Source organism: Mesocricetus auratus, unplaced genomic scaffold (assembly GCF_017639785.1).
Source record: "Mesocricetus auratus isolate SY011 unplaced genomic scaffold, BCM_Maur_2.0 Super-Scaffold_100023, whole genome shotgun sequence".
Lineage (NCBI taxonomy): Eukaryota > Metazoa > Chordata > Mammalia > Rodentia > Cricetidae > Mesocricetus > Mesocricetus auratus.
In genome coordinates this window covers 5,418,359-5,445,401 of record NW_024429204.1, presented here as the reverse complement: position 1 = coordinate 5,445,401, position 27,043 = coordinate 5,418,359, and the positions used below count along the sequence as shown (strand labels likewise).

At 47.7% G+C, this 27,043-nt stretch overlaps 2 protein-coding genes across 9 annotated transcripts in view; one reads left to right on the top strand and one right to left on the bottom strand.

Moving 5' to 3' along the window:
* The window catches only part of Dpys (dihydropyrimidinase), a 96,593-nt gene extending 75,622 nt beyond the window's left edge, over nt 1-20,971 (top strand). The window contains exon 10 of the mRNA XM_040730468.1: nt 19,683-20,971. The gene's annotated coding sequence lies outside the window, so the exon portion shown is untranslated. The remainder of the gene's footprint in view (nt 1-19,682) is intronic.
* On the bottom strand, nt 455-27,043 carry LOC101830513 (dendrocyte expressed seven transmembrane protein). 8 transcript variants are annotated; one of them, XR_005870575.1, is made up of 4 exons: nt 5,905-7,332; nt 5,695-5,767; nt 4,950-5,343; nt 1,302-1,439 (listed from the first exon to the last, which is right to left on the bottom strand). XR_005870575.1 is itself a non-coding variant. In XM_021228723.2 (3 exons), the coding sequence occupies exons 1-3, from the start codon at nt 26,991-26,993 to the stop codon at nt 19,629-19,631; spliced, it is 1,413 nt and encodes a 470-aa protein (XP_021084382.1). In that variant the 5' UTR covers nt 26,994-27,034; the 3' UTR covers nt 18,565-19,628. The 8 variants fall into 8 exon arrangements, 5 of the variants coding, with proteins under 5 accessions (XP_040586403.1, XP_021084382.1, XP_040586404.1 ...); XR_005870576.1 differs by having other exon boundaries at nt 4,950-5,764; nt 5,905-7,333; XM_021228723.2 differs by lacking the exons at nt 1,302-1,439; nt 4,950-5,343; nt 5,695-5,767; nt 5,905-7,332 and adding exons at nt 18,565-19,703; nt 20,620-20,928; nt 25,965-27,034.

Here is a 27,043-nt window from a genome sequence, read left to right as displayed (position 1 = left end):
TTCTACCTAGTGGGTGGGACAAGGACCTGGGGAATGAGTTCTGACAAGAGAATGTGATTTCTTGAGTTGTCAGTGGCTCCTATGAGTCAAGACCCTGGACGGGTCCCAGGAAATCAAACCAGGTGTTCAACCGTTAAATGAGTCTGAGGCGAACTATCCCATCAAATCACATTGATGGATTCAGGACTTGAGGGGATTAAACGGAATTGGAATCATCTGGAGATATGTTGATCTGTTCCTCCCAAGCCCCTCCTGTGTCTTGGTCCCTTTATGCATGAGGGTTGGGCTTCCCTTTCTTCTGAGCAAATAGGCCAAGCGGGATGCCTTCGGATATGCCCATACTCCGACACACACTAGCCGCGAGAGGGTGTGTTTGCACCTTTAACGGAGTTTGTTCTGAGCATACAAAAGAGAGAATGATAAGATGTACCCAAAGAGAAGTCTTCCAGCTCAGTTAAACTGTAAATCCTTTATTCTCAGGTTAAAAGATGCCACAAAACCTTTTTTTTTTTTTTCCTGTGCTCTGCTTGACAAAGGCAACTCTCCAGTAGAATACAGGATCCTGTGCCGGGGAATAAGTCACTTGCTTTCTTACCCAGGAGTCAGTCCCCTAGAATCATATAACGCTCACTGGAAATGCCACCTTCTCCCAGAGGCTTTCCAAAGTAGGTTAGATCCATCTTTTATGCAGCTCCTTGTTGGGGCCCAACATGTACCCCATCGTGGCACCCTGTCTCATGCAAGGGTGCACCGCTGACCACGCCCGGTCTCTCCCTACATCCCTGTATCTGCAGGCTCTATGCCCAGGTGTTCAACCAATGGATTTCATTGCTTGTCGTGATTCTCCAAACAATATGGCATCTCAATCTCTACATAGCATCCGCTTTCACATTAGGAGGTCAAAGTGATCAAGGGATGGGTTCCAGGATAAGGGAGGGTGAGCACACGTAGGTCAACGTGACGTCATTTTGTACAAGTCATGCCGGCATCCTCAGATTCGGGCATCCACACCGTCCTGAAGCCAACTCCCCATGCCTACTCACCGAGGGGCCACTATTGCTGCTTTCTTCACTTCCCTGTCCCCCCCAGAAGCTACAGGGTGGGTCTTGTCTGGTTCTCCGACCACTCCCCCCGTACCCAGCATAGTGCGTGGTCAGTGACCGGGTCATCAGTGGAAGCTTTTGAATTTCTAAATAAAAGAGGATGTGGAAGAATTCCTGCTAAGTTCTTCAGTTGACACAGGTGGAGTTAGAGAGCCTTAATGCCACAGAAACAAACTCTGCGGTCACTCCTGCACAGCTCCCCAGCAGAAACCGATTCCACTCCAGCAAAGAGGTTGGAAACGCACAGGGCATTCCTTTGTGTTTTACATATTGTGAGACCAAGCTCCTTTTCCTTGTGAAGTTGAATCGATTTTCCCCAAACCTCAGTTTCTTCATCTGCAAAACAAAAACAAAACAAAACAAGAATTTGCCCTCCCCGAAGGGCGTCCTGAGGCCTGTGATACCCAAGCCCTGCATAGCTGGCAAATGCTAGCTCCCATTGTTCCCGATGTACTGAGTCAATGCAGATGTACTGTCCAGAAAAAGCCTCGGCTGTTGTGTTCTTTCCTTCAAGTTCACCACATTTGGGAGTTACCAACCCATTAGTGGTGGCAGAAGAGTGGGAGTCACAAAAAGGAGAGTGACACAAGTCTAGGCTCAAGGAGAGGGCGTGACGGCCAGGATGTGGGCGCGCGAGGAGCAGTCTGAGCAGAGATAAATTTGGAAGCATGGGAATAGTTAGTTGATCAGCACCGGATTTTTGACCCTCTCCGTTTCCGACCTGGGCCGGTTCACCCCTCCTTAGGCAACCTGGTTGTCCCCCACTCCCGGGAGGTCACCATATTGATGCTAAACTTAGTGCGGACACCAGATTGGCATAGCGCGCTACAGCCCGGGACTCTTGGACCCCTGCGATCCTCCTAGTAGCTGGGACTACAGGCGTGCGCCACCGCGCCGGGTGCATGGGGATAGTTGGAACACAGAGGCAGCGCATCCTAGCAGGAGCTCTTCTCCTTGTGTGGGAGAAGGCGGCCCTGTGGACTTGTTGCCAAAGCTGCACTGGAAACGCAAGACGCGTAAACCTCTTAAGCTTCGGTTCTTCTATTGATGAAATGGAAATTCAGTAGCTGAGACTGTTGTCTATGCAAGGATGGTTGAAGACTAAGATACTATCCTATGTATGACGCCCACGACTCTGTCGGTGTCCGTCCAGAGATGTTCCCCTCCCTGTGCTCCCTCCACACGGCTTTCCCATTCTACCCAACGCTCAGTGCCAAAGAAGGCACACGATATAATAATTAGATTTCCTTGTGTCTGGAAGACGTCAGTGGGCAAGTCCTTTAAGCCAAGCAACAATGCTGTCATCTACTAAGCACCCACCGTTTGTAGAGCACCGAACTGGACCCTTCCTTTTGGTGGCCGGGGCCCCAGGCAAGCTGCAGAGAGGCACAGGAAGGAGCTCAGGAAAGCCAGGTTGAGGACAGATGACAGGCAGTGAAAGAGGGGGAGAGCGTTGTGGTGCTCACATAATGAAAAGTGACTCAACAGCATTGTGCGCATGGTCCAGGCTGTATCTGTTTTAAGAACCATCCATGGTGAGTCGGTAGAGTTTGTAAAAAATGGGAGTCCTATGGGGACTGGTCCTTGGGACTCGAGACAAGCATGGTTGTATAAAAGCCGGAGGGGTAGGGAAGATTGACTGAACTTTTTCAAATTGTGTTTTGGTTTGTTTGGTTGTTTGGTTGCTTTTTGGCTTTTGGGCTTTTTGTCTTATAATGGGATATAGTTTCCACAAGAACACAGGACCTCTGGGGTTTTCCTTAATGAAGCAAATGTGCTCAATAGATCCTAAATGACACCGCCGATTAGGCCTTCATTATGTGCCACACCAGGACTAAGCTCTGTGGACTCTGTCGCCTAATTCTGTCTACAAGCTCATGAGATAGCGTTGTTCTTTGTTAACAAATGATGAGCCAAGACTCAGGGTTTAACAATTGCCCAAAATGTGTGACTGATGCCCATTTGGTTGGCAGATGACTCAAGATGTAAAATAACTGTTCTAGTGTATTCCTTAGTCAAGAGTTTCTCCATCCCGAATACATCACACACACACACACACACACACACACACACACACACACATACACACACAGAGACACACACACATACACACACACATACACACACACACAGACACACACACAGACACACACACACAGACACACACACATACACACACAGACACACACACACAGACACACACACACAGACACACACACACAGACACATACACACACAGACACACACACACACAGACACACAGACACACACACACAGACACACACAGACACACACACAGACACACACACACAGACACACACACAGACACACACACAGACACACACACACACACAGACACACACACACACACACACACACAAGCCCATGATCTCAGAGAGGAAAGAGATTATCTATTCAATACTGAAAACAGCCGGGCATTGGTGGCACACGCCTTTAATCCCAGCACTCAGGAGGCAGAGGCAGGCGGATCTCTGTGAGTTCGAGGCCATCCTGGTCTACCAAGCGAGTTCCAGGACAGCCTCCAAAACCATACAGAGAAACCCTGTCTCGAAAAACCAAAAAAAAAAAAAATACTGATAACTACAGAGAACACTGTAGAACATGACCACGACAATGGCTTTAGGGTCCAACAGCCAGCATCGAGCGGCAGGGACCATGACCAAGGAACTGAGTCACAGTAGAAATGGACGCAGCAGTAGAATATTGGGGCGTGGTGATGCAGAAGAGAACACACACCAAGCAGCTAGCACAGAGCTGGAAGGGAGTGAGCACCTGGCAAGTTATCCAGCCTGTGACCTTTTCCCCGTGTCACTGCAGAGCCCTGGGAAGGGACTGGAGGAAAGCAAGTCTCTGCACACTGGGCTCGTTACCCAGCCAGCTTCCCACTAGACCTTTCTCAGATTCGACTTTCGTGATGCACCCTGCTCCCTCAGCCCGCCTCATCCCTGTTCACTGCAGACAAGTGAGTTAGGGGTTCCTCAGGCTCCTAGCCTCCACCTCCCCACGCGCTGCCTTCTTTTCTTAGATGGTTTTCAGTACTCCATGAGGCTTCACACCTTGGGGCCAATCTCACCCTGATGGGAGACGCCATTCTGTAACTCTGTCTCTTATTGGTTGTTGAATAAAGCACTGTTGGCCAATAGGGAAGTAAGTTAGGTGGGACTAGGAGTCGAGCAGGATTCTGGGAAGGAGAAACGCAGGGAGTCACCATGTAGCTGCCATAGGGGTAAGAAGTCCGGACCCTTTTCTCCGGTAAGAGAAATACTTAAATTAACAATTATGGAGTAAATACTTAAGTCAGAGCTAGCCAGTAAGAAACAAGTAAGTCCAACAGCTTCATAATTAACATAGTCTCCTGTGTGTTCATTTGGGACTGATGCGGCTCTGGAACCAGGCTGGTGGGAAGGCGTCCCTCTACATCACCCTAAATGAAACTCTCTCGTCTTGGGAACACACAAGCACACACATCCTCTCTGATCAACAGTCACTGCTCTGCACAGGTCTGTGGAGATGAGAGCGATTTCCAGCATGGTAGGAAGATAGGAACCCAAGCTTGCAGGAGCTCGCAGTAAGAAGAACATTGCCATAGAGGCATCCGGGGATGCCTGGCTGGGCTCCTGGGGCTGCAGTGGGCAACTCTGCTTGTAGGGCTGGGGCTTCAGGGCCCATCCTGAGATGGGGGAAGCGTCCTAGGATAGTCATGTTGCTTTGTTTCATCTTGTTTGTTGGCAATCGTCTTAGTTAGGGTTTTTATAGCTATGAAAGGACACCATGACCATGCCAACTCTTCTAAAGGAAAACATTTAATTGGGGTGGCTTACTTACAGTTCAGAGGTTCAGTCCTTCATTGTCATGGTGGGACATGGCGTTGTGCAGGCAGCCATGGTGCTGGAGAAGGAGCTGAGAGTCCTATATCTTGCAGGCAACAGAAGTAGTCTGTCACATGGAGTGAGGTTTGACCAACAGAGACCTCAAAGCCCACCCTTTCTCCAACAAGGCCACACCCACTTCAACAAGGCCACACCCCCTAGTAGTGCCACTCCCTTTGGGGGCCATTTTCTTTCAAACCTCCCCAGCAACAAAGGACGAACGAAGAAGCTTTCATCTTCTAGAATCCTAGAATATGCAATTATGTTCCTGGACCTGAAGGCTCAGGAAAGAGAAAGAAATGTCTTGGCGTTTCTGCTCACTGAAATGTTTTTGGTGGGTGCTGGCTGACCTGTTAACAAGAAAGGATTCGTGGGAAGTGATGGTGACTCAGAGAATCAGCCACAGGGGGCAGTGCCTCCTGCAATAAGAATATGCAGCATGGGGCTGGAGACACGGCTCAGCAGGGAAGAGCACTGACTTGTCTTCCAGAGGACCCGGGTTCAATTCCCAGCAACCACATAGCAGCTCACAGATGTCTGTGACTCCAGTCCCAGAGAACCTGACACCCGTGGCGAAACACCAATGCACATAAAATAAAAATAAATAAAATTAAAAAAAAGAATATACAGCACGGGCGAGGTGACCGTTTGGAGAAGACTCGGTATCCACACATCCATGCAGCCTGGGGAACGTCACTTACCTTCTCTGAACCTCAGTTTCTCCATCTATGAACTGGAGACCCTAAGAGTTTCTCTGCTTCCTTGACTGCACTGCTAAAGAAACCCAAAGAGATGACATTTGTGAACAAAGCAAGAAGAGTATACTGAGTGTGAAGGCGGGATTTAAGTTTAAATGAGTTCACCAAACCCAAGATAAAGATAAATGGGTGTTTCATTGGGGAACAACTTACACAGATAGGAGTAAATAACCTCTGTGGCCTTCCTGCTCCGGAAGATACAGTCTCTGCCCTTCCGATGCTCTCAGTGACCCAAGAGAGAACATGCCCAGAGCTCCTCTCCCTTAAAGAGGGTTAAGTCTGCCTGAAACCACACCCAAAAGGGTGTGGCCACTACGGACAAGTTCACTGGCAAGGCGAGATGCCACTACATGAATTCACCATAAGGACAACACGAGTGTCACCCTCAGTCAGTGACTCTGGAAATCAATAATAAAAGAAAAGACATAGACTGAGGGCAATTAAAAAGCAGTGTGGGGGAGCGGGGGCTAAAAATAGAGGAGTGAGCTCACAGTCACACGAGGAGAGCGCCAAGCCCTGGAGAGAAAAACCGTGGGCAAAAAGGGAAGGTTAGCTGTGGATTCCGGAAGTGGAGGTGTCTGCCCGCCCCTCGGGAGGAAGCAGCAGTGGGAGCTTTGATCTATCGGTGCACAGAAGCTTGGGGCTGGGGTGAGAGCTCATGACTCGGCAGTTTCTGAGTCACGATGCTCTCCACACGGAGGGTCACATGCCCAAGCCAGAGCCGGATGCAAGCATAGAGAGGCTGAGCACAGAAACGAAAAGGGGAAGGGGCTGCACGCGGGAGGAGCAGCAGGGGAGGCAGCTGGGCGTCATCGGTGATGTCTATGGGACAAGGCTATGCAGACGAGGCTGACTACAAGGGACCTGGGCTGGGGGCTAAGGCCAAGGTGACGGCGGAGTCTGTTAGCTAGGAAGGAAGCCTAGAAGAGACTATGCAGGAGCAGAGTCATCAGGCCAGGGGAGCCCGCATCTCTGGAGTAAGACGCCCTCTGGTCAGGACGGCAGGCTCCTCCTCTGTAGCCTTTGTGCCCGGGGCTGTCCCACAGAAGTCAGGACTGTCACATAGACAACATTCTTGGTCACGTCGGAGTGACCTGACAGATGAGCATGAACAAATTGAAAATGCCCAGCAAACCAGGCCTGGTGAGACAGGTCTGAGACCCTGGTTATTCAGGAGGCTGAAGCAGGAGGATTGTAACTTACTGAACTCTGTCTCTAAATAAAAATATAAGGCTGTGGGCTGGGAAAAAGTAGCTCAGGGGAATAATGCTTGCCTAGTATGTGCCAAGCCTTAGTTAGGTTCAACCATAATATTACAAAGAGAAATAAATTCACATTTTAAAAATGACCAGACAGGCTCCAAATGTGAACCTTTTTGTGGCTTTGGCAGTGATTATCTTTCTGGTACCAGATAGTTAACACGGGACACTTCTCTGTCCCTCTTGGCAACTATGGGCCATCAGTCTTGTTCTACGTTTTGTAGAAACAGCCCTCACCTTAAATTTGTGTGACCATGGCCCTGGGGCACACAGGGTTGGGTCACTCCAAACCCCATGCCCCCCCTCCTCTCTCTCTCTCTCTCTCTCTCTCTCTCTCTCTCTCTCTCTCTCTCTCTCTCTCTCTCTCTCTCTCTCTTTCTCTCTCTCTCCCCCAGTGTTAAGATTGAAGGATTATGCCATCATGTCCTACCTCACCCCTTTCCTTCTCTTTATATCATGCAAGGCTTAGAATTGCCACGCTCCAGTTAGTGGCTTGTTTCCATGGCAATCTGTTTCTGCATTTCGCCATTCTCGAGCCGCCAAGAGCGCTGTGCCTGATTCCCACTTCCAAGCCCGGCAGCCACCAGCCGTATTTACATCCTGTCCTGACACAGAGTGTCTTGAAAGGGAACAGTGTCTTCTCAAATAGTTAATTTAAAAAGATACATTTTAAAGACATTAAGGCATGCTCTTTAAAAGTGTAGACATAAAGAATTTCTTCATACCCGCCAGTCAAGGAACAACCTTTCTTGTCAGTCATTTTCGCTGACTCGTTCAAATCTGTTTGCTCCAGCGTATAAAATGTGGTGGTTGAAGGAGAATGGCCCCCACAGACGCATGTGTTTGGATGGCTGGTCCCCAGTGGCTAGAACTCTTTGGAAAGATTTAGGAGGAGGTGTGCTCCTTCTGGAGCAGGTGTAGCATTGTTGGAGGAAGCGTGTCACTAGGGTAGGCTCTGAGGTTTCCAGTTAGCTCCTCCCCGCCCCCTTACCCCCCCCCCGCCCACTGCCTCATGGTTGTCTCAATGTTATAACCTCTCATCTATTGCTCCAGTACCTGTTTGCCTGTCTGTCTGCTTGCTTGTCTGTCTGCCTGTCTGCCTGCCAGCCTCTCTGCCCGTCTGCCCATCTGCCTGCTACCACATTGCACACTATGGTGATAATGGACTAACTCAAGAAGCTATACGCAAGCCTCCAATTAAATTCTTTCTTGTATAAGTTGCCTTTGTCCTGGTGTTTCTTCCCAGCAAAGAACAGTAATTAAGGACTGAAAAGATAACCATCGAAAGGGTCTCCAGGAGACCCTAGGCTCCAAACACAATGTCCGGCTCTCAGAGTTTCTTGACACCTTCCTTGGTGATCAGACCTCGGTAGTGTCCCCATCCTTAGTGGGGACTTGATTTCCTTCTTGTGTGACGAGCACTCCTCTAACTGCTGAGCAGTATTTCCAGCCTGTCTCTGTGTTTTCCGAGTGCCTTGGCAGCGTTCTTACTCCGCTATGGTGAGGCTGAATCTGCATACCCAATGTTATTCATACTATTGTTCTCCTGGGTTGGTTCCGGACCTTGGTGGGCACTGGTTTTCATTTGTTTTGTTCTGGGATTTTTAAGCTTTAAAATTGCAAGAGTTTTAAGAGATGCTTGGATGGGAGCCCACAAACGCTGGTTGACAATCAACTTGCCTCTTCAGAATGAATTTCCGTATTTTCTAGCAGAATTGTGTGCCATTTACCCTTGGCAGTCGCTGTAGATGGATGACCTTGTGCTCACAGTCTATGCCCCCGAGAAGCTAGGTTGGGCCACCTGGATGAATTCTATTCCTCACAAAGCTGTGTTCAAAAACCTTATCCCCAGCTCCTTAAATGTAGTTGGCCCTTTCTGTTCACAGGTTCCGGCTCTTTGAATTACGCAGCATTCTCACGGTATCTCTAAGTAGTCTAGGGATAATTCACAGTGTCAGGGAGGACTCATACAGGTTAAGTGCAGATGATGTGTCATTTTACAGAGGGATTTAATAGGATGTTTGATACAGAATGAAGACTATCACATAAAACTGAGCAAAAAATCGAAATCACAGTGCTATAAACATAGAATGGCAAAGATTTCTGGCTCCCACTGGAAGTTGGAGGAGATAGGGAAAGAAGTTCCTAGAGATTCTAGCATCTAGAGATTCTGAAGATACAGCTCCGCTGACATCTTGGCTTGAGCTTTTAGACCTCAAATTTACGAGGGCGTAGTTAGGCCATTCAGTGTCTGGTTCCTGGTTACAGCAGACCAAGGAAGAGCACACACACAAGCCAGTCAGACACCAGATAAGCTGAGAGGTGTGAATTCTCCAGAACCACCTACTTTCAAAGTTCAAGGCTCCCCAAGACAAATGGGAGTGTGGTCAAGGTGCTTTTGTACTTCTGGATGAGAAAAAAAGAATAGGCATTTTTTTTCAGTCCCCAACACTGATAGAATTGGCCGTAATACACTCCACACAGTAGTTTAGAAACTGCCTGAATGTCTGCAGCACCTCTGGGGGGGATTGAATGCCCCACATCCTGATGTGGGGACAACTTGAGAGTCAACCTGATCCTGCTGTCAACCTCTGCCCCTCCCCCCATGACTTGAGGTTGCCTTACAAGGGCAGTAGTAGGCAATTTGGGGGTTGCATGCATGCACATATATTCATTGCAAATTCTCCTCCAGGGAAAAGCCCTGAACAGAAGGCTTCTAAATTGTTTTCTGTTTTGTTTATGGAGAAAAGGCTGGGAGGGTTGGGAAGCTGTAGCGGAGACGGGAACAGATTGTAGCAGTCTGCCAGGGGTGATGACAGTTGCTAACAGCCGATCCTGAGGGAAGGGGACTGGAGGATTGCTTGGGAGACGCACTGATTGGGGTTTAGACACGGCAGAGCTACAGACAAGCCTGGCTTCTAGTCTGAGAAAGTCGAAAAGATCTGGATCACCAACTGCCGTCGGGAGGGAGCTGGTCTCTAAGATGAAGGGTGAGAAAGATCTGGACAAGGATGAGGCTCTTCTTGGCCCACAGGCTGACAGAGATTGGTAAAAAGTCTCCAGGTCATTGCCACGGAAGCAAATTAATATGACGTTCCATAGCTAACCAACAGCCGGACAAAAATCGGAATCCAGGACTCCTGTTAGAGACGGACGCCCTTTCCAAATCAGAAGTCAAGAACGAGTGAAAATAGACAGTTATAACCCAAAACGTCCAGATGTTGTGGAGTCCCATTTTTTAGCTGATTAACATACAAGATCCCCTAAGAGCAGTCGAGCAAAATTCATGAACTAAAGTTCATGGTTTGGGCTCCACTCTATTTTAAAAAACACATTCAAATCCAATTTTATTTCTAACGTTAACGATTAGATGAGTTCCCATAGTAATCTGGGTCTCTGGCTGCTCTGGGAAAAGTCAGTTGCTCAGTGGGAAACAGAGTTAAGAGTTTCCCTCACCCTGCAGCTGAGGTACAAGTGGGCTGTCCTCACACATCTACCTGCCTGGCGTGGTTAACTTACACCACCTACCTGGCCTGTGTACTTTGCAACCCCTGGCACCGGGAAAGAGAAACGGACTCTCAGAGCCCTGGGCTGACTGTTGGTACTTCTTGTCACGGAAGTGAATGGAGGGAAGCGGGCAGGAGAACCCAGAGCAGGAAGGAACAGCCAAGCCAAGGTCACAGAAGCAAAAGGCCTTGTCCAAAACCCACGGACAGAAGTTTCATCTATTTCTGGATGAAAGAACAGGATGTGGGAACCAGAACTGTGGTCAGCTCTCTTATGGCACAAACCAGCGGCGAGTGAGTTAGGCAAGCATCCTCCTTCTATTTTTAACGGATCTCAGAGCTGCGTCAGAGGACCTTGCTGCTGACTAATCTTGTTAACGCGTCTTTTTCTTGAATTGCATAAATGCCATCGACACAGGCTGAAGCACGCTGGAGAGAAAAACTAACGATGCAGGGCACGTTATAAATAGGGTATAAATGGGCGCCGAGTGTTCCGGGTCACGGCTCTTCCGAGGTTCTCCAGGATTTCGTGGTTGAGCCATGCAGACGTGAGATGCGAAGTCTTTGGTTTGCTGGAGCTGAATTAATGCCTGGTGTGTTTTTTTATTTGTGTTTGTTTGTTTATTTGTTTGCTTCCCTCGCTCCCCTTCATTCCAAAGTACAACAAGGGCTGCTTTTTCACACTATGTGAAAACATATGTGGATGTTTTTCAGCAAAACAACTTTTCAGTTGTATATCCTTGCACCGGGAGAAGGCACACTAATACACCATGATTCATAGGGCAGTGTGGGAGAGAGGTCCTGGGTTCAAATCCGGCTTCTGGAACAAGCCACTTAGCTTTTCTGTGCCTCATTCATAAAACTATAGTATACTCAGAAATCTGAAGAACTAATTCATTCAATGTGCCTGATACCCCAGTAAGGACGCTAGCAGATACTGTTTTCTGGGGAGGAGGGAGATATACTTGATTATACCACCTCACAACAGTTCCCGAGTAATAGATAATAAACAATAAACTCATTCTCTAAATTTTGAGAACAGCATTTTTTCCACATCAAGTGTTTTGAAAGAATGTATTTAATTTCCCCAATATATTAACGTGTCCATTTGTACACCACAGGGCACTTATTGCTTCGACATGAACACTTTTTTCCACAGGCTTTCCTTTTGAAAACCATTTTGATTGATCCCTTTCTCCTCTAATTGATATATCACATTTACAGCGGGTGCACCGCCCGCTGTGGAAAAATAGAGACTTTCAATTTTCAGGTCGTCAGCCACTGACATCACTGTATGAAATTACATGTGACATTTAGAATTGAATAACAGTTCTGAATGCCTCTGCGTCTGTTGAGAAAAATAACATTTCTTTTGACCCGGTGTTATCTTTTCCCTTCTTCAGCAAATAAATCACACTCGTGACCCGAGAGGGAGCTTCTGTTGTTCATTGACCAACTGTGAAAGCACAAAACCAATCAAATGCCAGGTCTCTCCAGGGCACTGCCGTGTCCCCAGAATCCTAGGCGTTAAGAGACAGCCACTTCCTCGGGGATTCTTGGGCTCAACTCTTTCAAAAGCTGATCTCTGAGAGGTGGTGTGTCTTCTAAAGTCATCCGGCCGATTGGTGACTAAAATGGTGTGTGTGTGGTGGGGGTGAGAACTTATCTGTGCATTTCTAGCTTAATGATGTCTCATGCATCATGTCCTGTGTCAACTCATGGTTGTGTCAAATTTCTTTCCACATTGTCAGGTGTTCAGTCAGCGACATCACGCAGGCTCAATGCAGCCTACGGCTTGTTCTCGCAATAGAGTGTCGCTGGAACCCGGACAAGCTGGTGCCAGCATCATCTTCCCCCTGGGATGAAAAGTTAAGCCAGTTCATCAGAGACCCTAGGACAGCAAAGCCTCAATGCTTTCCCACCTGGCCTGTTACGGAGCTCAGCTGCGTGTCGAGCCTGGTTGAGAGTCCTTCCTTGCTGATTTTACTCTGTGAATCAGACATTATCGTCAGAACTTGAAAAAACAGAGTTTGGACTCATAAATATAAGAAGGAAGAAAGGAAACCAGAAAGGGCCTGCATTTATCTATTATTTTGGATGGGAAGTGCTCACTGGGTTTTGTACATGTCTTCTCACGGTGTGTCTGTGGGATGGATAGCCTATGTGTTAGGCTACACAGAATGAAAGACAAGCGCTAAGCTGCTTACGTTTATTTATGTATTTATTTTTAAAGATTTGTTTATTTATTATGAATGCAACATCCTTCCTCCATGTCTGCCTGCATGCCAGAAGAGGGCACCAGATCTCATTGTAGATGGTTGTGAGCCACCATGTGGTTGCTGGGAATTGAACTCAGGACCTCTGGAAGAGCAGTCAGTGCTCTTAACCTCTGAGCCATCTCTCCAGCCCCAGCTGCTTACATTTATATTACTAATACTAATATTTGGATCCTTGTGCTAAGTATTAGCCTTCTCCAGTCTAAAAACCTTTTCCTGCTATTATACTGTATAGTTTTTCAAGGTTGTCTCCCACTTTAAAAACTATGTGATGTAGCATCCTCTATATTTAACTGAAAGTTTAATCATTTAATTAAAATACGTTTAAGTAGCAAGTCATACTGAATAAATAGCTGATAATAGATAAAGTGACCTTGTACATGGCATCCTCACCCATCCGTACAAGTAGGTGGTTGGGCCGCAGAAGAGGAGGGCAACACATTGGCCAGCAGGCAATTAGCATTTTGTGTCATTGAAGAAACTCAATGGCTCATCAACAGTAGGTGGAAGTCCTGTGTGTATAACCAACGACACAATTAATTACATAGACATCATGTAGACGCGCTTTGATTTAATCAACAGTCCCTCTTCTCCAAGGCTCACTACAAGTCTCCCAGAGAATGTGTCCTGAGCTTGCACAGTCATCTCCATCACTGGCGTTCTTTAGAACATAGACTCCCAGGGCCTTCCACAAACGCCTACGCTGGTACACCTGCATGGAGGTTTGGAGGTCTGTCATTTTTCTCTTTCTGTTTTTGCCTATGCAGCTGATCTTTCCGTTGCTGTCGTGTGTGTGTGTGTGTGTGTGTGTGTGTGTGTGTGTGTGTGTGTGTGTGTGTGTGCATGTGCATACATGTGGAAATCAGAGGAGAGATTTTAGGAGTAGGTTCTCTCTTTGTATCTTGTTGAGGTAAGCTCTCTTCTGTTTCAGGAACCCTGAACACTCCATGCTAGTTGGCCTGCAGTCTCCCAGCGATTCTGTCTCTGCCTTCCATCTGGTCTTAGGAGTATGGGGGTTGCAAGTGCAAGCCACCATACCTGGCTTTTTGTGGGGTTAGGAGATCAAACTCAGGCTGTCGGGCTTCCATGGCAAGAGCTGTCTCTCCTCCCCCCGATCATTGTACCAGCCCTGTGCAGACGACAGGCACTGACCTGAGTTCTGAAGTCCAAGGTCAGCAAGGGCCACACCCTTGCCTCTGACCCACACAGCCCTCCCTTGTGTCTGTGATTCCAGTCTCTTCCCAGAGACCCATGCCATTGGTCACAGAAGCATCGCTCTTAGTCTTTGCTGGGGCTGGAGGGAGATGCTGGGCAGCACACGCCACCATGTGTGTTTCCTCGTCATCCAGCACGCGGGGGACAGTCTGCTTCATTAGCACTCACCGCGGTCAGCTCTAGTTTGTTCCTGTCGTTGCATTGCAAACTTGCTTGCATTTGTACAAATTAGTCCACTGACAAACCCTGATTTCTTTGAGCACAAAATGAGGTTCATAGACATTCAGACTTTAGATAATAAAAGGTAATCATCTCCTGTATCGTGTTAACGTCTTTCCTTCATGTCTAGCTTTGAAAAATGCCGCTACAATGACTCTAGATGAAAACCATGGGGGGGGTTTGAACCTCCGAACATTTGGAAGCTTGTCTGGCCCGTCTTTTGATTTGAATTTCGCCTGTGCATTGTCCGGGTATTTAAGGCTAATAAGACAGATTTTTCAAATATGTATACGTAGCTACATCCAGTCACCAGTCGTTTTACCAGCCAGATCCTCTGTCAACTTCAATTTGAATCATTGACCTGAGTGACATTTGTTATTTGTCCGTCATCACTATTATTAACTTGGGGGGGGGGACAGAGAGTTCTCACAAAGAATGAGTGATGTGTGTTTCCTCGTCATAGGTGAATTAAGAGCAAAAACTGACAGCTTCAATATACTCCACACTGTAATTGTGACTGATTAGGTCCTCAGGGGAAATTGACAGACACAGAATCTGTGAAAGAAGAGGTGCATACAATCGTTCATTATATACATTTATTAACACACACCTTTGCTTAGAAAATGTAACAGGCGGGTCTAGGTTTCGACTCTTTGGGAGAGCACTTGCTTATCATGTAGAAGGCCCTGGAGCCAGGAATCAATCCCTTTTACAGTAAAAGCAGACAAAACCCACTCTACACAGGCACATGAAGACAAGGGCACAAAATTATTGGCGTTTTAACAAGTCACAACGGCAAATTCATCTTTGCCTTCCTGAATCCTTTTCTGGCTGACCTTCATAGCGATTCTGTGATGTGGAAATCCTGTGTGTATGTCAATAAAGCACTGTTGGCCAGTAGGGAAGTAAGATAGGTGGGACTAGGAGTTGAGGAGGACTCTGGGTAGGAGAAACACAGGGAGTCAAGATGTAACCACCATAGGGGTAGGAAGCCTGGAAACTTTTCTCCGGTAAGAGAAAATACTTAGATTAACAATTATGGGATAAATACTTAAGTCAGAGCTAGCCAGTAAGAAACAAGCAAGGCCAACGGTTTCATAATTAATACAGCGTCTTGTGTGTTATTTGGGGACTACAACGCGGCAGAGCTCAGGCGACTGGTGGGGAAAAACCAAGAGGAAGACAAGAAAAAGGCTTCTCTCTACAATTCTGTATGCTCTTACTATAACAGGGTCTAAAGGATGATACATTTATGATAACCACAGAGGCAACTGTCTGGTGGTCTAACTGGTCAGGGAAAATCCTGGGTGACCACAGTTAAGAGGGATTTCTTGGTTGCAGAGTTTCTAAGAGTTTTCCCACTACCCCAATCTGCTTTGTGATTCATTTATTACACGGCCCTCTTTTCATGAAGTGACCACGGGGCGAGTGGTGAGAGGAACCTCTTTTGAGAAAGGCCGAATCAGACACATCTCTAACACAGGTTCCTTGAAGGTTTCTAATTCTGTAAGAGTCTGTGGCACGTGATTCCGAATCCCAGAGGCCTCCCAGTGGCCTTCGAGAATCACTAAGAAGCTCCAAACATGCCAACGTGGGGATCCTGCCCTAGCAGCAAAGCCAGGGCCTCTGAGGATGATCTGGGCTCCACGCATCGTAGGAGTTACAACCTGTTACCAGCCTGGGGGCTGCTGACAAAGCAATGTGAGCGCCTCTTAAATGATGAATGCCAACCAATGTACTCCAAATGGATTCTGCCTTCCAATCCTACCAAACACAACAGTATGTATGTTTACATGTACAAAAGCAGGCCTTTAAACTTATCATCCTGGACATAGATGCGAGTGGATCTCTATGAGTTCCAGGCCAGCTTGGTCTATAGAGTATGCCCCCAGGCAGCCAGGGCTGTGTAGTAATCTTTAACTGAATGTGTGGCACACAACTTTAATAACAGCACTCGGGAGTCAAAGGCAGGTGGATCTCTATGAGTTTGAGGCCAGCCTGGTCTATATAGTGAGTTCCAGGACAGCCAGGGCTGCAGGGAGAGAACTTGTCTCAAAAAACTACCAAGACAAACAAACAAACAAACAAACAAGCAAAAACCCAAAGCAAAACATTTTAACAGACTTCTTGGAAGTTCTACAGATAGTGAATAAGCCCCTGAGAAGATATACAACATTGTCAGCCTTCAGGAAAATGAAAATTTTAAAAATGAATGCCACTCCACACCTACTGTGGCTAGGTCAGACCGAAGTGATGTTTCTGGGACTGAAGCTTGCGGTCTTTAAAATAATAAATAACCACGAATAAAGAATAAAGAAAAATAGAGATTACGTTTTATGGACGATTTGGGGGCCAAATCTTCAATAAAGGAGGGGGAAAGGTAAGAGCAGAGGCGTCATTAATACAGATGGCTTTATTCAGTTGTCCGTCATAGCGAAAGACCAACCTGAACTGTGAGATAGCCTCAAACTATAGGAGAGCTTTAGGGCACTCTCAGGGGACAGTGTGATGTCTCGGGGGGACAAGGGGATCCTGGGAGCCAGTTCCTTGCTCTGTAGCATGGCCGAGGGCGTATGGGTCAGCAGTGAGTAGGTTGACAGGACTTGCTGTCTGAAGACCACAGGGCTCTAGCTGACTGCTGGGCAGCAAGAAGTGAGGGAGGTCTCCACAGGTGTGCAAAGCAGGCGGTCGCCAGACGGTAAACAGCTGCTCGAATGTGGAGAGCCTTGGCACAGCAGGCCAGGGTTTTTGACCTAAGGGGCCCGCCTCAGCGGATGGTGAAGAAACCAGCGACCTGGGGACTCAGCAGAGAATGCCCATCTTTCGGGCCCATCTCCGTGACCTTGCTGGCCGTCTGCCGAAAGGTTAGCAGGGATGCAATGCTGTACCTCGACAGAGCAGGAAGTGGTCTAGCCAGAAAAGCCTGCAGACAGCACAGGGGGCCTGAGGCTAAGGTCACAAGCTGCATGGGGGACATCCTACTTGGACCCTTTCACCGTCGTCCAAAATGCCAACAAGTGTTGACTGGCTGTCAGTCCCTCAGGTTCCAACTCCTGGAATCTCATGTAGCCCTCGGATCATGTGGCGGTCCCAGTTATTTTGCTATTGAAACGCCGAGAGAGCTCCCACCCTTCCCTAGTAGGTTTGAGGTGGGGGTAGAGACGTGCAGATCTGAGAAAGAACAGACGTGTGCAGACATTCTGACCCAAAGCCTCTGGGAAGAAGGGAGTCAGTCCTTGTCTAACGTGCCTCTTCCCTGGGATGCTTTCCCTGCTTTCTGCCGTCTCCTTGTCTGCCCGGCACCAACCTCACAGGGTTCTAAGCATAAACGAGGCGGTGTGTGTAAAATGCTTGCTTCTGTTTACTCCTTCACACACACACACACACACACACACACACACACACACAAACACAAATGTTCCTCACAGGGAATGATTACACATTATAAGTAAGAGACATATAAGAAATCATTACACTAGAAAATCACTATTTAGTCACCATGGTAATAATTTTTGCATCCACAGAGGCTAAAATTAGAGGGTAAACGCATGCTAAGCAGGACGCGTGTGTAGTCTCAAGGTTTCTCCCCACCGGTGCTTATTAATTACAAAGGAAAACAATAATTACGATGGAAGAATTCGCCAGATGTCACCTTCGCCCTGTGATCAAAAGCAGCACGTCAGAAACACGGGGTTCCTGCTGCGATGCAGGAAGGAAAATACAGATATTGGTAGTGTTCTCAACTGAAACACATCACCCTGGCTTAACTAAGAGGGAACCTTTGCAAATCCGAACGGAAGGAGATAAAGTAACTGGCCGTGATTCTCCAAAGGTGTCCTGGGCAAGGGAAATGCCAAGGTTTACCCCTGATTGGAATGACTGGAGAAACAGCACCATTACTGGTAACGTGGGATCCTGGCTTGAATCCAGGGTCCAGGAGGGGCAGTCCTTTGGTTGGTAAAAACGGAATAAGAGCTCCTGGTTCTGTGTCTTTCAAAGTTGTTTTTCTGATTTCTGATTTGAGATTGTATGTAAGATGCTAATGTTGGGAGATCACGGCAAACACAACCTCATGCTGTTTCCTCGACTTTTTATAAGGCTGCAAAGTTTCAAAATGAAAAGATAAAAACTTTTTTTAAAAAAGGAAGAGACGCCGGGCAGTGGTGGCACACGCCTTTAATCCCAGAACTCGGGAGACAGAGGCAGGCGGATCTCTGTGAGTTCGAGGCCGGGCTGGACGGACAGCATCCAAAACAATACAGAGAAACCCTGTCTTGTAAAACCAAAAAAAAAAAAAAAAAAAAAAAAAGGAAGAGAGGACTTTGTCTTCTGGTGCTTAGAGATGATGGGATCAGTATTCAAGGAGATTTCCACTCTTCTAGATATCGTGTGATAGAAAGGGCGAAAAGAGACCCCAGATGTGGGTTTTAATATGCCTGTCCCAGGAGGCTGCGCAGCACCCTCCCCATGTCAAAACTTCGTACGGAGGCGTTACTACAAGAGACAAGAAAAAAAGGCTACAGGGTACGAGGGAAGAGGGGGTAATGGGAAGAACCTGGGTGTTCCTGTAAACATGCTTCAGAAGGAGGCTTTGCCAAAGGGAAGAGAGGTGCCTTGTGGGTAGCACTGGGAGACACATCCTATGGAAGACACTGAGGGGGCAGAAGGAAACCAGGAGATTAATAGACGCACCGCTGACCTTGCATACCCTAGTTCTTAGCATGTGCCCGTGAGACTGATGTAGAGTCTTCATAATTGCTTTTTCTGATTTTTATTTCTCTGGCCCTACACTGGGACTCCTCAACAAGAGGCCTGAACGTAGCCTCTCTACTGCTTATTTGTCTAGTGCAGTGATAAACCGAGGCAACTTACAGGAGAAAGGGTTTGCGTGGACTTAGGGTTCCAGAGAGGTGAGGCTTGCCCCCGCCACAGCGGGGGAATGAGGAGATGGCAAACACGGAGGCAGGAACAGCTGAGAGCGCCATCTCCAGCCGGAAGCTGGAAGCAGAGAGCAGATGGGACTTGGTGCGTAGCTTCTAAGACTGAAAAACCCTTCTCCAGTGACGGCAAGGCCGCAGACAGCTCTTAAGCCTCCCCCAGACAGCCCCATCCACCGAGGACAAAGTTTTCAAACTTCGGGGCCCCCGGAGGACATCCTCATTCAAGCCATCAGAGTCCTTTTAGCCGTGATCCAGTCTAGATTCCGCGATTGGTTGGGAAGACGGGCTGAGAAGCCGTTTATCCCAGAGCCGTTTGTCATCATGATTGACAAGCAGCTGGAGAAATCACCAGAGCTGGGGAAGGGGATCCTGGAAACCCAAACATATGTAGATCTTCTCAGACCGCCCTCTGTTGTTGAGCAGCAAGCGGCGACTGACCCAGGAAGAGGGACTCCATGTTTCTCACGGGTCATCTTCATTCACAGCCTTCTTCTCTCTCTTCCTAATCACTTTCAGGACTGGGAGCCAGAAGTGAATCTGAAAAGTGGAAGAATGAACGGAATCTCTTCAAACGCCCCAGCTACAGACTTCGAAAAACACAGAAAATACCATTGTGGTGCCTCTTGGTCTTTCATTGGCTGTAATTATCTCCAGCTGTGTATGCTGAAGGCGCCCGACTGCTAACAGCGATGAAAGTGATCTCGTGCTTGAGAGGGAATGAGTTTCTCTCTAGAGACAAGTGACTCCTCCCATCCACCCTTGACTTTGCTTGTTTGTGTTTGTTTTTGTAGACAGGGTCCCTCTGGGCAGCCTGTCCTGGAACTTGCTCTGTAGACCAGGCCGGCCTAGAACTCAGAAACTCGCCTGCCTCTGCCTCCCAAGTGCTGGGATTAAAGGTGTGCGCCACAACTGCCTGGCTTAGTTTGGCATTTATGAAGCAACTTTACTTTGTTGTCCTTGCCCTGATGACCTGAATGTGAGAATGCTTTGAATTATTCTTTTAACAGGTTGTAGTTTCTTGTTTTTCTCCCATTAATATTAGTAAAATCGATAATGTGTATAGGAGGCATATATAGCTATATCTACATCTCTCTCTCTATATATATATATATGTGTGTGTGTGTATGTGTATATATATATACATAGAGATAGACTTATTAGAAAATGAACAAATTATTTAAATAGTGGTGAATATTTTTCCTTCCATGTTTTTACTTTATCTTTGGTGTGGGAAGGTAAATAATTGGCCATTGTTCCAAAAGAGCCAATGCAATAGGTCTTCCCAATAGCCATCTACAAAATACTTGATTCAATAGGCTCACTCAGTGATATTGCAGTTGACCTCCTGATGCAAAGCTGTGTAGAATGCTTTGAAATTGTTTGCCTTCCGAAGTCAGCATTAGCTTAATTAGAGGCTGACTCCCCCTAATAGGCATATTCCCCGTGACCTTACCTTTTTAAAGTACGGACTCAGTTTCCTTTCGACTTCTCCCAGTGGCCGCTTTGATCTTTTCTCTAGGAGCTTTGCGTGGAGGTACTGGATTCGCTCCCTCTCCACACCAGGGTAGAAGGATGCCGACACCAGAATCTTCAACTGCATCAGCGTGGAAGACAACAGCCCCAGTACTATTAGTGTTACAAGAATAACACTGAGAGGAACCCAAGTCTCAGACACGCTGAGCCGTGGTTTAGGAATGCAGCCGGGTTCAAACATAGATATGTTAAAGAAAGAATCGTGGATGACGCCTGGAGTTCCTTGCCTCTAAAAGAAAGAGTGAAAGACTCAATAAACACGTTGTCTTCCTTCCCTGCCTCTGGCCTTCTCCTTCCTTGCAACACACTGTTTTTTCCTGCAAACATTCAGGGAGAGTTGTCTAAGGTAGCTGTCCATCAAATCTTCCTTTGTTCGTCAGGAGCGGAGCAGAGGACAAAGGTGACAGTGTCTTCCAAAGTGGATCTGTGGAGAATAGAGTTTGTCTGCTCTGTTGGTTCCTGGTGAGCTCGCCACATGCCCTTGGGAATGCTAGGTTCTAGGAAGGTAGAGAACCGTGTTTTACAAACCCCCCCTTTTTTAAATGGAATACTTGGTTCTTTCTTTAGGGACACAGAGGTGATGAAGGAAGGGAGTCATCTCAAATGGAGGAGAGACTTGGTTGGTTACACAGCCACTCAAGTCCCAGGCGTCACCTCTGAGGAAGGATGAATTCCTCTCCCTCAGACCACCAAGTGAAAAGATGTTCACCGAGTCATAGTGTCAGCCAACCCTTTGGAGCGAGGGGACTTCTTCCTCTTTAGACTTTGGCATCCCCTTTTTGGGTGACATGTTGACCCACACCACCGAGGGAGACCCTAAAAGTCATGTTGGTGGAGGTTTTTTAAAGCAGGGCGTTTTTGGTGTCTCTGGGTGCTCAGAAGGGGTTTGAAGGCTGAAGAACAAACTAATTGTTCAGCGGACGGCACAGAAGACAGATGATGACATTCAGCCACCATGCTCAGCCACCCGAGTGGAGAGGGCATGATTCAGCTCTTTTTCTCCTCTGACCTGGGAAAGTCATTTACTCTCCCAGTGGATTTGTTTTCTAATTTGGTAAAGCAGGAATTAATGGACCACATCCTGCCCGTGAATAAACTACTCCCAGTGTAAATTAAACACCTTGGGGATGGGGCATTAACCTTACAGGCTGGAATGCTTAGTAAGTCATTATCACCCCAGTGCCACAGAGCCCTGGGGCCACGCAGAAGTAAATTGCCTCTCATAGGAAATTATATATATATATATATATATATATATATATATATATATATAATAAAATAAAAAGTGACCACACCCAGAGAACATCTTGCATCTTAAACCTACCACCAAACTTGGGCCCTCTGTATAAATGCCAAGTCACATTTGTGCTTCAGCAGTGAGAAACGTTTGGGTAGTTTCTCTGCTCCCTTTATTAAAAAGACAGTCAGTCTACAATTAAATGGAGATTGCAGTCCCTCGAGCAGCAGCATGCACTCTTTTTCATGCGGTGGAAGAAACAAACACATCGATTGAGTCTGTGATGAGCAATCCTGCAATAAGGAAGCAGCGGGTGTTCGGTCTGGGAAGGAGCTATTTAGACTAGAAATCTAGCTGGGGATTTGCAATTGGGAGTTGGAGAAAGACCGAGTCAACATTTTTTCTTCTATGGGCTTGGTTCAGGGCACAGCGTAGGAGATGCAATCGCTCTTTCAAAATGCCAAGCAATCTATGAAATGAGCCCCCGATGATTTAGAGCATGTTTGCTTCTCTTAAGTAAACAATTTGCTGAGACGGTGTTGCTGCGTGATGGATGGGGGAGGCAGGCTCTGCTATTGGATTGTCCTGGAAAGTTAACGTTGTCCAGAACCTGGCACATGGGTTATTATTACTTATACTACCATCTATGCAAGCTCCAGTCGGATCATTTCCCATATTCTCTATTTAAAACGTTTGTCTAAAATTGTATGCTAGTGGAAGACAAATACTTGCAAAACCTTGTCCTGATGTTTCTCTTCCTGTCTGGTTTCTCTTTCACAAATCTGCAGCAAAAGACAAGACAAGGAGCCTTCAAGGGCATCCTGGGATAAGGGTAGGGTATTGCCAGTCACTCAGAAGGAGGCTAGCTGCTGGCATGGTCTCCCAGTTACAGCAGAAGAAAACTCAGGAGAGACGGCACAGGAACCTTGAACTCATATCTGACTCAGAGCCCACCACCCAGCTGCTGTTATGCGTGTACACGGTGGCCTCTTCCACTACGCATGAGGTCTGCGGTGGGACTATTGTGGTCTAGACACTATTATGTCTCTGGTACTCAACAGTGTACCAGTGTTCAAAATGAGTTTTATGGAAAGATAGAACTTGTGGGTATGCACACACACACACACACACACACACACACACACACACACACACACACACATTACAGTCTAAATCAGTGAGAATTCACCCCACAGGCATGGATGTTTGCTATTGGCTGAGAGAGAAATGCATGGGAGTAGCAGAAGAGGAGGGATGGGGACAATTGAGAGGACAAACCAAGAAGACACGGGGGGGCGCTTGGGGGGAGACAGTGAGGTGGAGAGGCCGTTTGCTTCTGGGCATCTTATCTGGCTTCATGTGAAGCACATCTCCCATTATCTGCCTGTTCCAGATACCTAGAGCAGCAGAGAACCTTCTAATTAAGTAAATTCTTCAGGGGCAGCAGAGAGCTCAGAGGAATCAACTCTAAGAAGCAGCTCAGGATTTGGAGGGCAAGAGCCTGGAGACTGGGTGAGCTGAACCAGAGGACAGGGAAGAGGAAAATGCCTGGGGCTGGGCGTCTGGAAGCAGAGAAAGGGAGAGTAGGGTCAGGGTAGGCCTTCTCTTTCTTAGCATCTTAGTAAACAGGGGACAGATCCGACATGTGGAGTCAGTGTGGGTTTACGCAGGTCTGCACAAAGTGCTTAACCCCAGGATACGCACCATTCTCTCTCTCTCTCTCTCTCTCTCTCTCTCTCTCTCTCTCTCTCTCTCTCTCTCTCTCTCTCTCTCTCTCTCTGTCTCTGTCTCTCTCCCTCTGTCTCTCCCTCTCTGTCTCTCTCTCTCTCCCTCTGTCTCTCCCTCTCTGTCTCTCTCTCTCTCCCTCTCTCTTATAGACACTCCACCTGGTTCAACTCCATCATTTCCAATGTTAAAAAAACAGGCAAGTGTCTGCTATTGTCCAGGTCCTCTGAAATATTAGCACAATCACACTTATCCACAGGGGGAAAAATGGAAAAGAAAAAAGAAGATACGATGTAACCTGTAGCCTTCTCTACAGGCTCATGGCTGCCAAGAGGAGAGAGAGGAGTTTAAGAAAGGCCAGACCCCCCAAAAAATAGAGGCACCAGGTTCAAGAAAGACGTTGTCTTTGTGTGATTAAGATTCTCACAGAAGCAGGGCAGCAGTGGCACACGCCTTTAATCCCAGAAACTGGGAGGCAGAGGCAGGCAGATCTCTGTGAGTTCGAGGTCAGCCTGATCTACAAAGTGAGTTCCAGGACAGCCAGAGCTACACATAGAGGAAACCCTGTCTCAAAAAAGGAAGGAAGGGAGGGAGAGAGGGAGGAGAGAGCTTCCTGCAGAAGTTTCTGGTGGGTATAAGGTTGGGGCTCTGGCTTTGCTTCTCAGGTGTAGAATTAGAAAGAGGTTTTCCATTGTGCAGCCAACACTGAGAACCCCTTTCTAATGGGAGTTTACTTGGGGCAAGGCTGGAAAAAAAACCACTCTAATCCCAGTAGAGTGGATTCTGAAGAGCAGAACTCACTCCCTTCTCTCTTCAGTCCCGCCATGACCCTACCTACCCTTCACCCCAGGCTTGGAAGGTCTTGCTCTTTAGACCCTAAACCGGAGTCTCCCAACATGTGGTCTGTAGCTCACCCACTCTGAGATCACAAGGGGTGTTTAGGGAAGTACTCTCCCACTGAAAACAAAACACTATCAAAAGAGACCCGAAACTGTGTGTGTATGCCCATAGAAGTTACACACACACACACACACACACACACACACACACACACACACACACACACAGAGAGAGAGAGAGAGAGAGAGAGAGAGAGAGAGAGAGAGAGAGATGCCCCCACAGAGTCACTGGCCAAAGTTATGTCACAAAAGAAGATATGGTGTACACAGGCAGTATTTTAAGCCAATTATTGAATTCCTCAACATCCCATTCCGGAGGTAGAAGCCCTTTCTGTTGATGAGGACTCGGGCTGCATGAGAAAGTTCTCTATCAGAAGAGTATGATGTCTGTCTGCTCGGATCTTTATGGCAGGAGGAAGTGGAGACCCAAACCTGCCTCTTAGGTTTGTTTATAACCCCTTGAGACTCAAGCAAAATGAAATCAAAGTTTAAAACCAGAGACTCCCTACCCTCCAGGCTATGCTTAGTGAAGGTTCCCCCAAAGATAAAATATCCTAGGGTCCTGTGATACTCTTGGAGCCTGTGATACTCCTGGAGCCTGTGATACTCCAGGAGCCTGTGATACTCCAGGAGCCTGTGATACTCCAGGAGCCTTGATACTCTAGGAGCCTGTGATACTCCAGGAGCCTATGATACTCTAGCAGCCTGTGATACTCCAGGAGCCTGTGATACTCCAGGAGCCTGTGATACTCCTGGAGCCTGTGATACTCCAGGAGCCTGTGATACTCCGTATCCTTGATACTCCAGGAGTCTGTGATACTCCTGGAGTCTGTGATACTCCAGGAGCCTATGATACTCTAGGAGCCTGTGATACTCCAGGGGCCTGTGATACTCCTGGAGACTGTGATACTCCTGGAGCCTATGATACTCTGTCTGGAAAGCAGGTTTCAGCAGTGACATTAAGTCAGCTGCCTTGAGACGGAGAAATTGTCCTGGTACACTATCATGTGGCCATGTACCTTGTTTGAGAGGGACACAGAGAGAAGTGTGTGAAGCCGCCACAGGCCAAGGAATGCTACTGGCCAAGTAATTCTGGGTGATACAGGGTGAATTTCCCCCTGCTTTATAAAAGGATGCCCATGCCAGCAGCGCTTGGAGTTCAGCCCAACAATATTGATTTTAGACTTCTCACTGTCTAACCAAAAGAGAACCCATGTATGCTGTTTTAAAGTACCCTGCCTGTGATCATCTGCTATAGTAGCCGGAGAAAAAAAATCAGGATTATACTCTAACACTGGGCCTTAGTTAGCCCACACCGATTGGGCCCCCTAGGATCTGAGACACTGATTGACTTGGGAAGTCCCAGCCTTCCAAAAGTGCGGGAAAGTGCCGGTGAGCTCCTACCTCTCCATGCAGCTTCAAGTGAACCTCCAGCCCTGGCAAGCTTTGGAGCTGTTTGCTCACGGAGGAAATGAGTCGGTACAGTAGGTGGTCCGCCCCTGCGAACAGCACCCACATGTAGAGATGGGCCAGGACAGGAAGCAAAAACAGCCCCAGGCTTCGCCTCTCCTTCGGGGTCAGCCGCAAGGACGGGATGATGGTGTATTTCCTCCTTTCCTTCTTGCTCAGAGGGAGGACACAGGGCCGTTGTCGGTGCCTCTCCTTCTCATCAAACTGAACAAACTGTCTGGTGAGGTAGACATTCTCGAACTTCCGGCCACCAGGGCCCAGGAACCGCTTCATGAAGAGGCCGGTGCTCACTAGGATGAGAAGCAGCCCAGCAAGGGCGGGGAGCTTCTGGCCCCAGGAAGACAGAAGCTCCGTCACCACTACCATCTGGGACAAGGCACCCAGGACTTCTCCTTTAGTGTCATTCATGTGAGCCTCCAGAGTCTGCCGGGGACTGAAAAGAGAGACCACTAGCGTCTGGTTCCAAGAAACGAGGTCATCGAATAGATTCAGCGGGGTGGCAAGGCCATAAATCCACCGAAGGGCTTCACCGTAGCGTGTTAAAAGTGGCAAGTGTACCAAGAAGCTCTTGGCCCTTATGTTGCAAGTCATGCTGTCAAGGAGACCTCTGAAGTTATAAAACATATTTTCCACATGTCCCAAGATCACTACTCCTGTGCCAGCCGCCATCAAAGCGTTCCTGCCTTCGCGGAGGCCGCAAGAGAGAAAGGCCAGGAGGAGGAAGCACCGCGCATGCTTGGAGCAGCACAGAAAAACACAGATGCTCGCCCAGATGGCGGCGAGCGCGGTGATGGAGGGCGGAACCCAGTAGAAGGCCGCTGACAGGAGGCTCACAGCAAGGAAAGCCACAGAGCAACAAACTCCCAAGTGCGGCATGAAGTCCAGCCAGCCAGGACTTCCCGGAAACACGTATGCCCTCCAAAGCCTTAGGAAGATACTGGTGCCCAAGGTGCCGAGCCTCATCCTGTCTGTGTCCCTAGAAATAAAAAAGAAACCCAGTTCAGAAATTGATT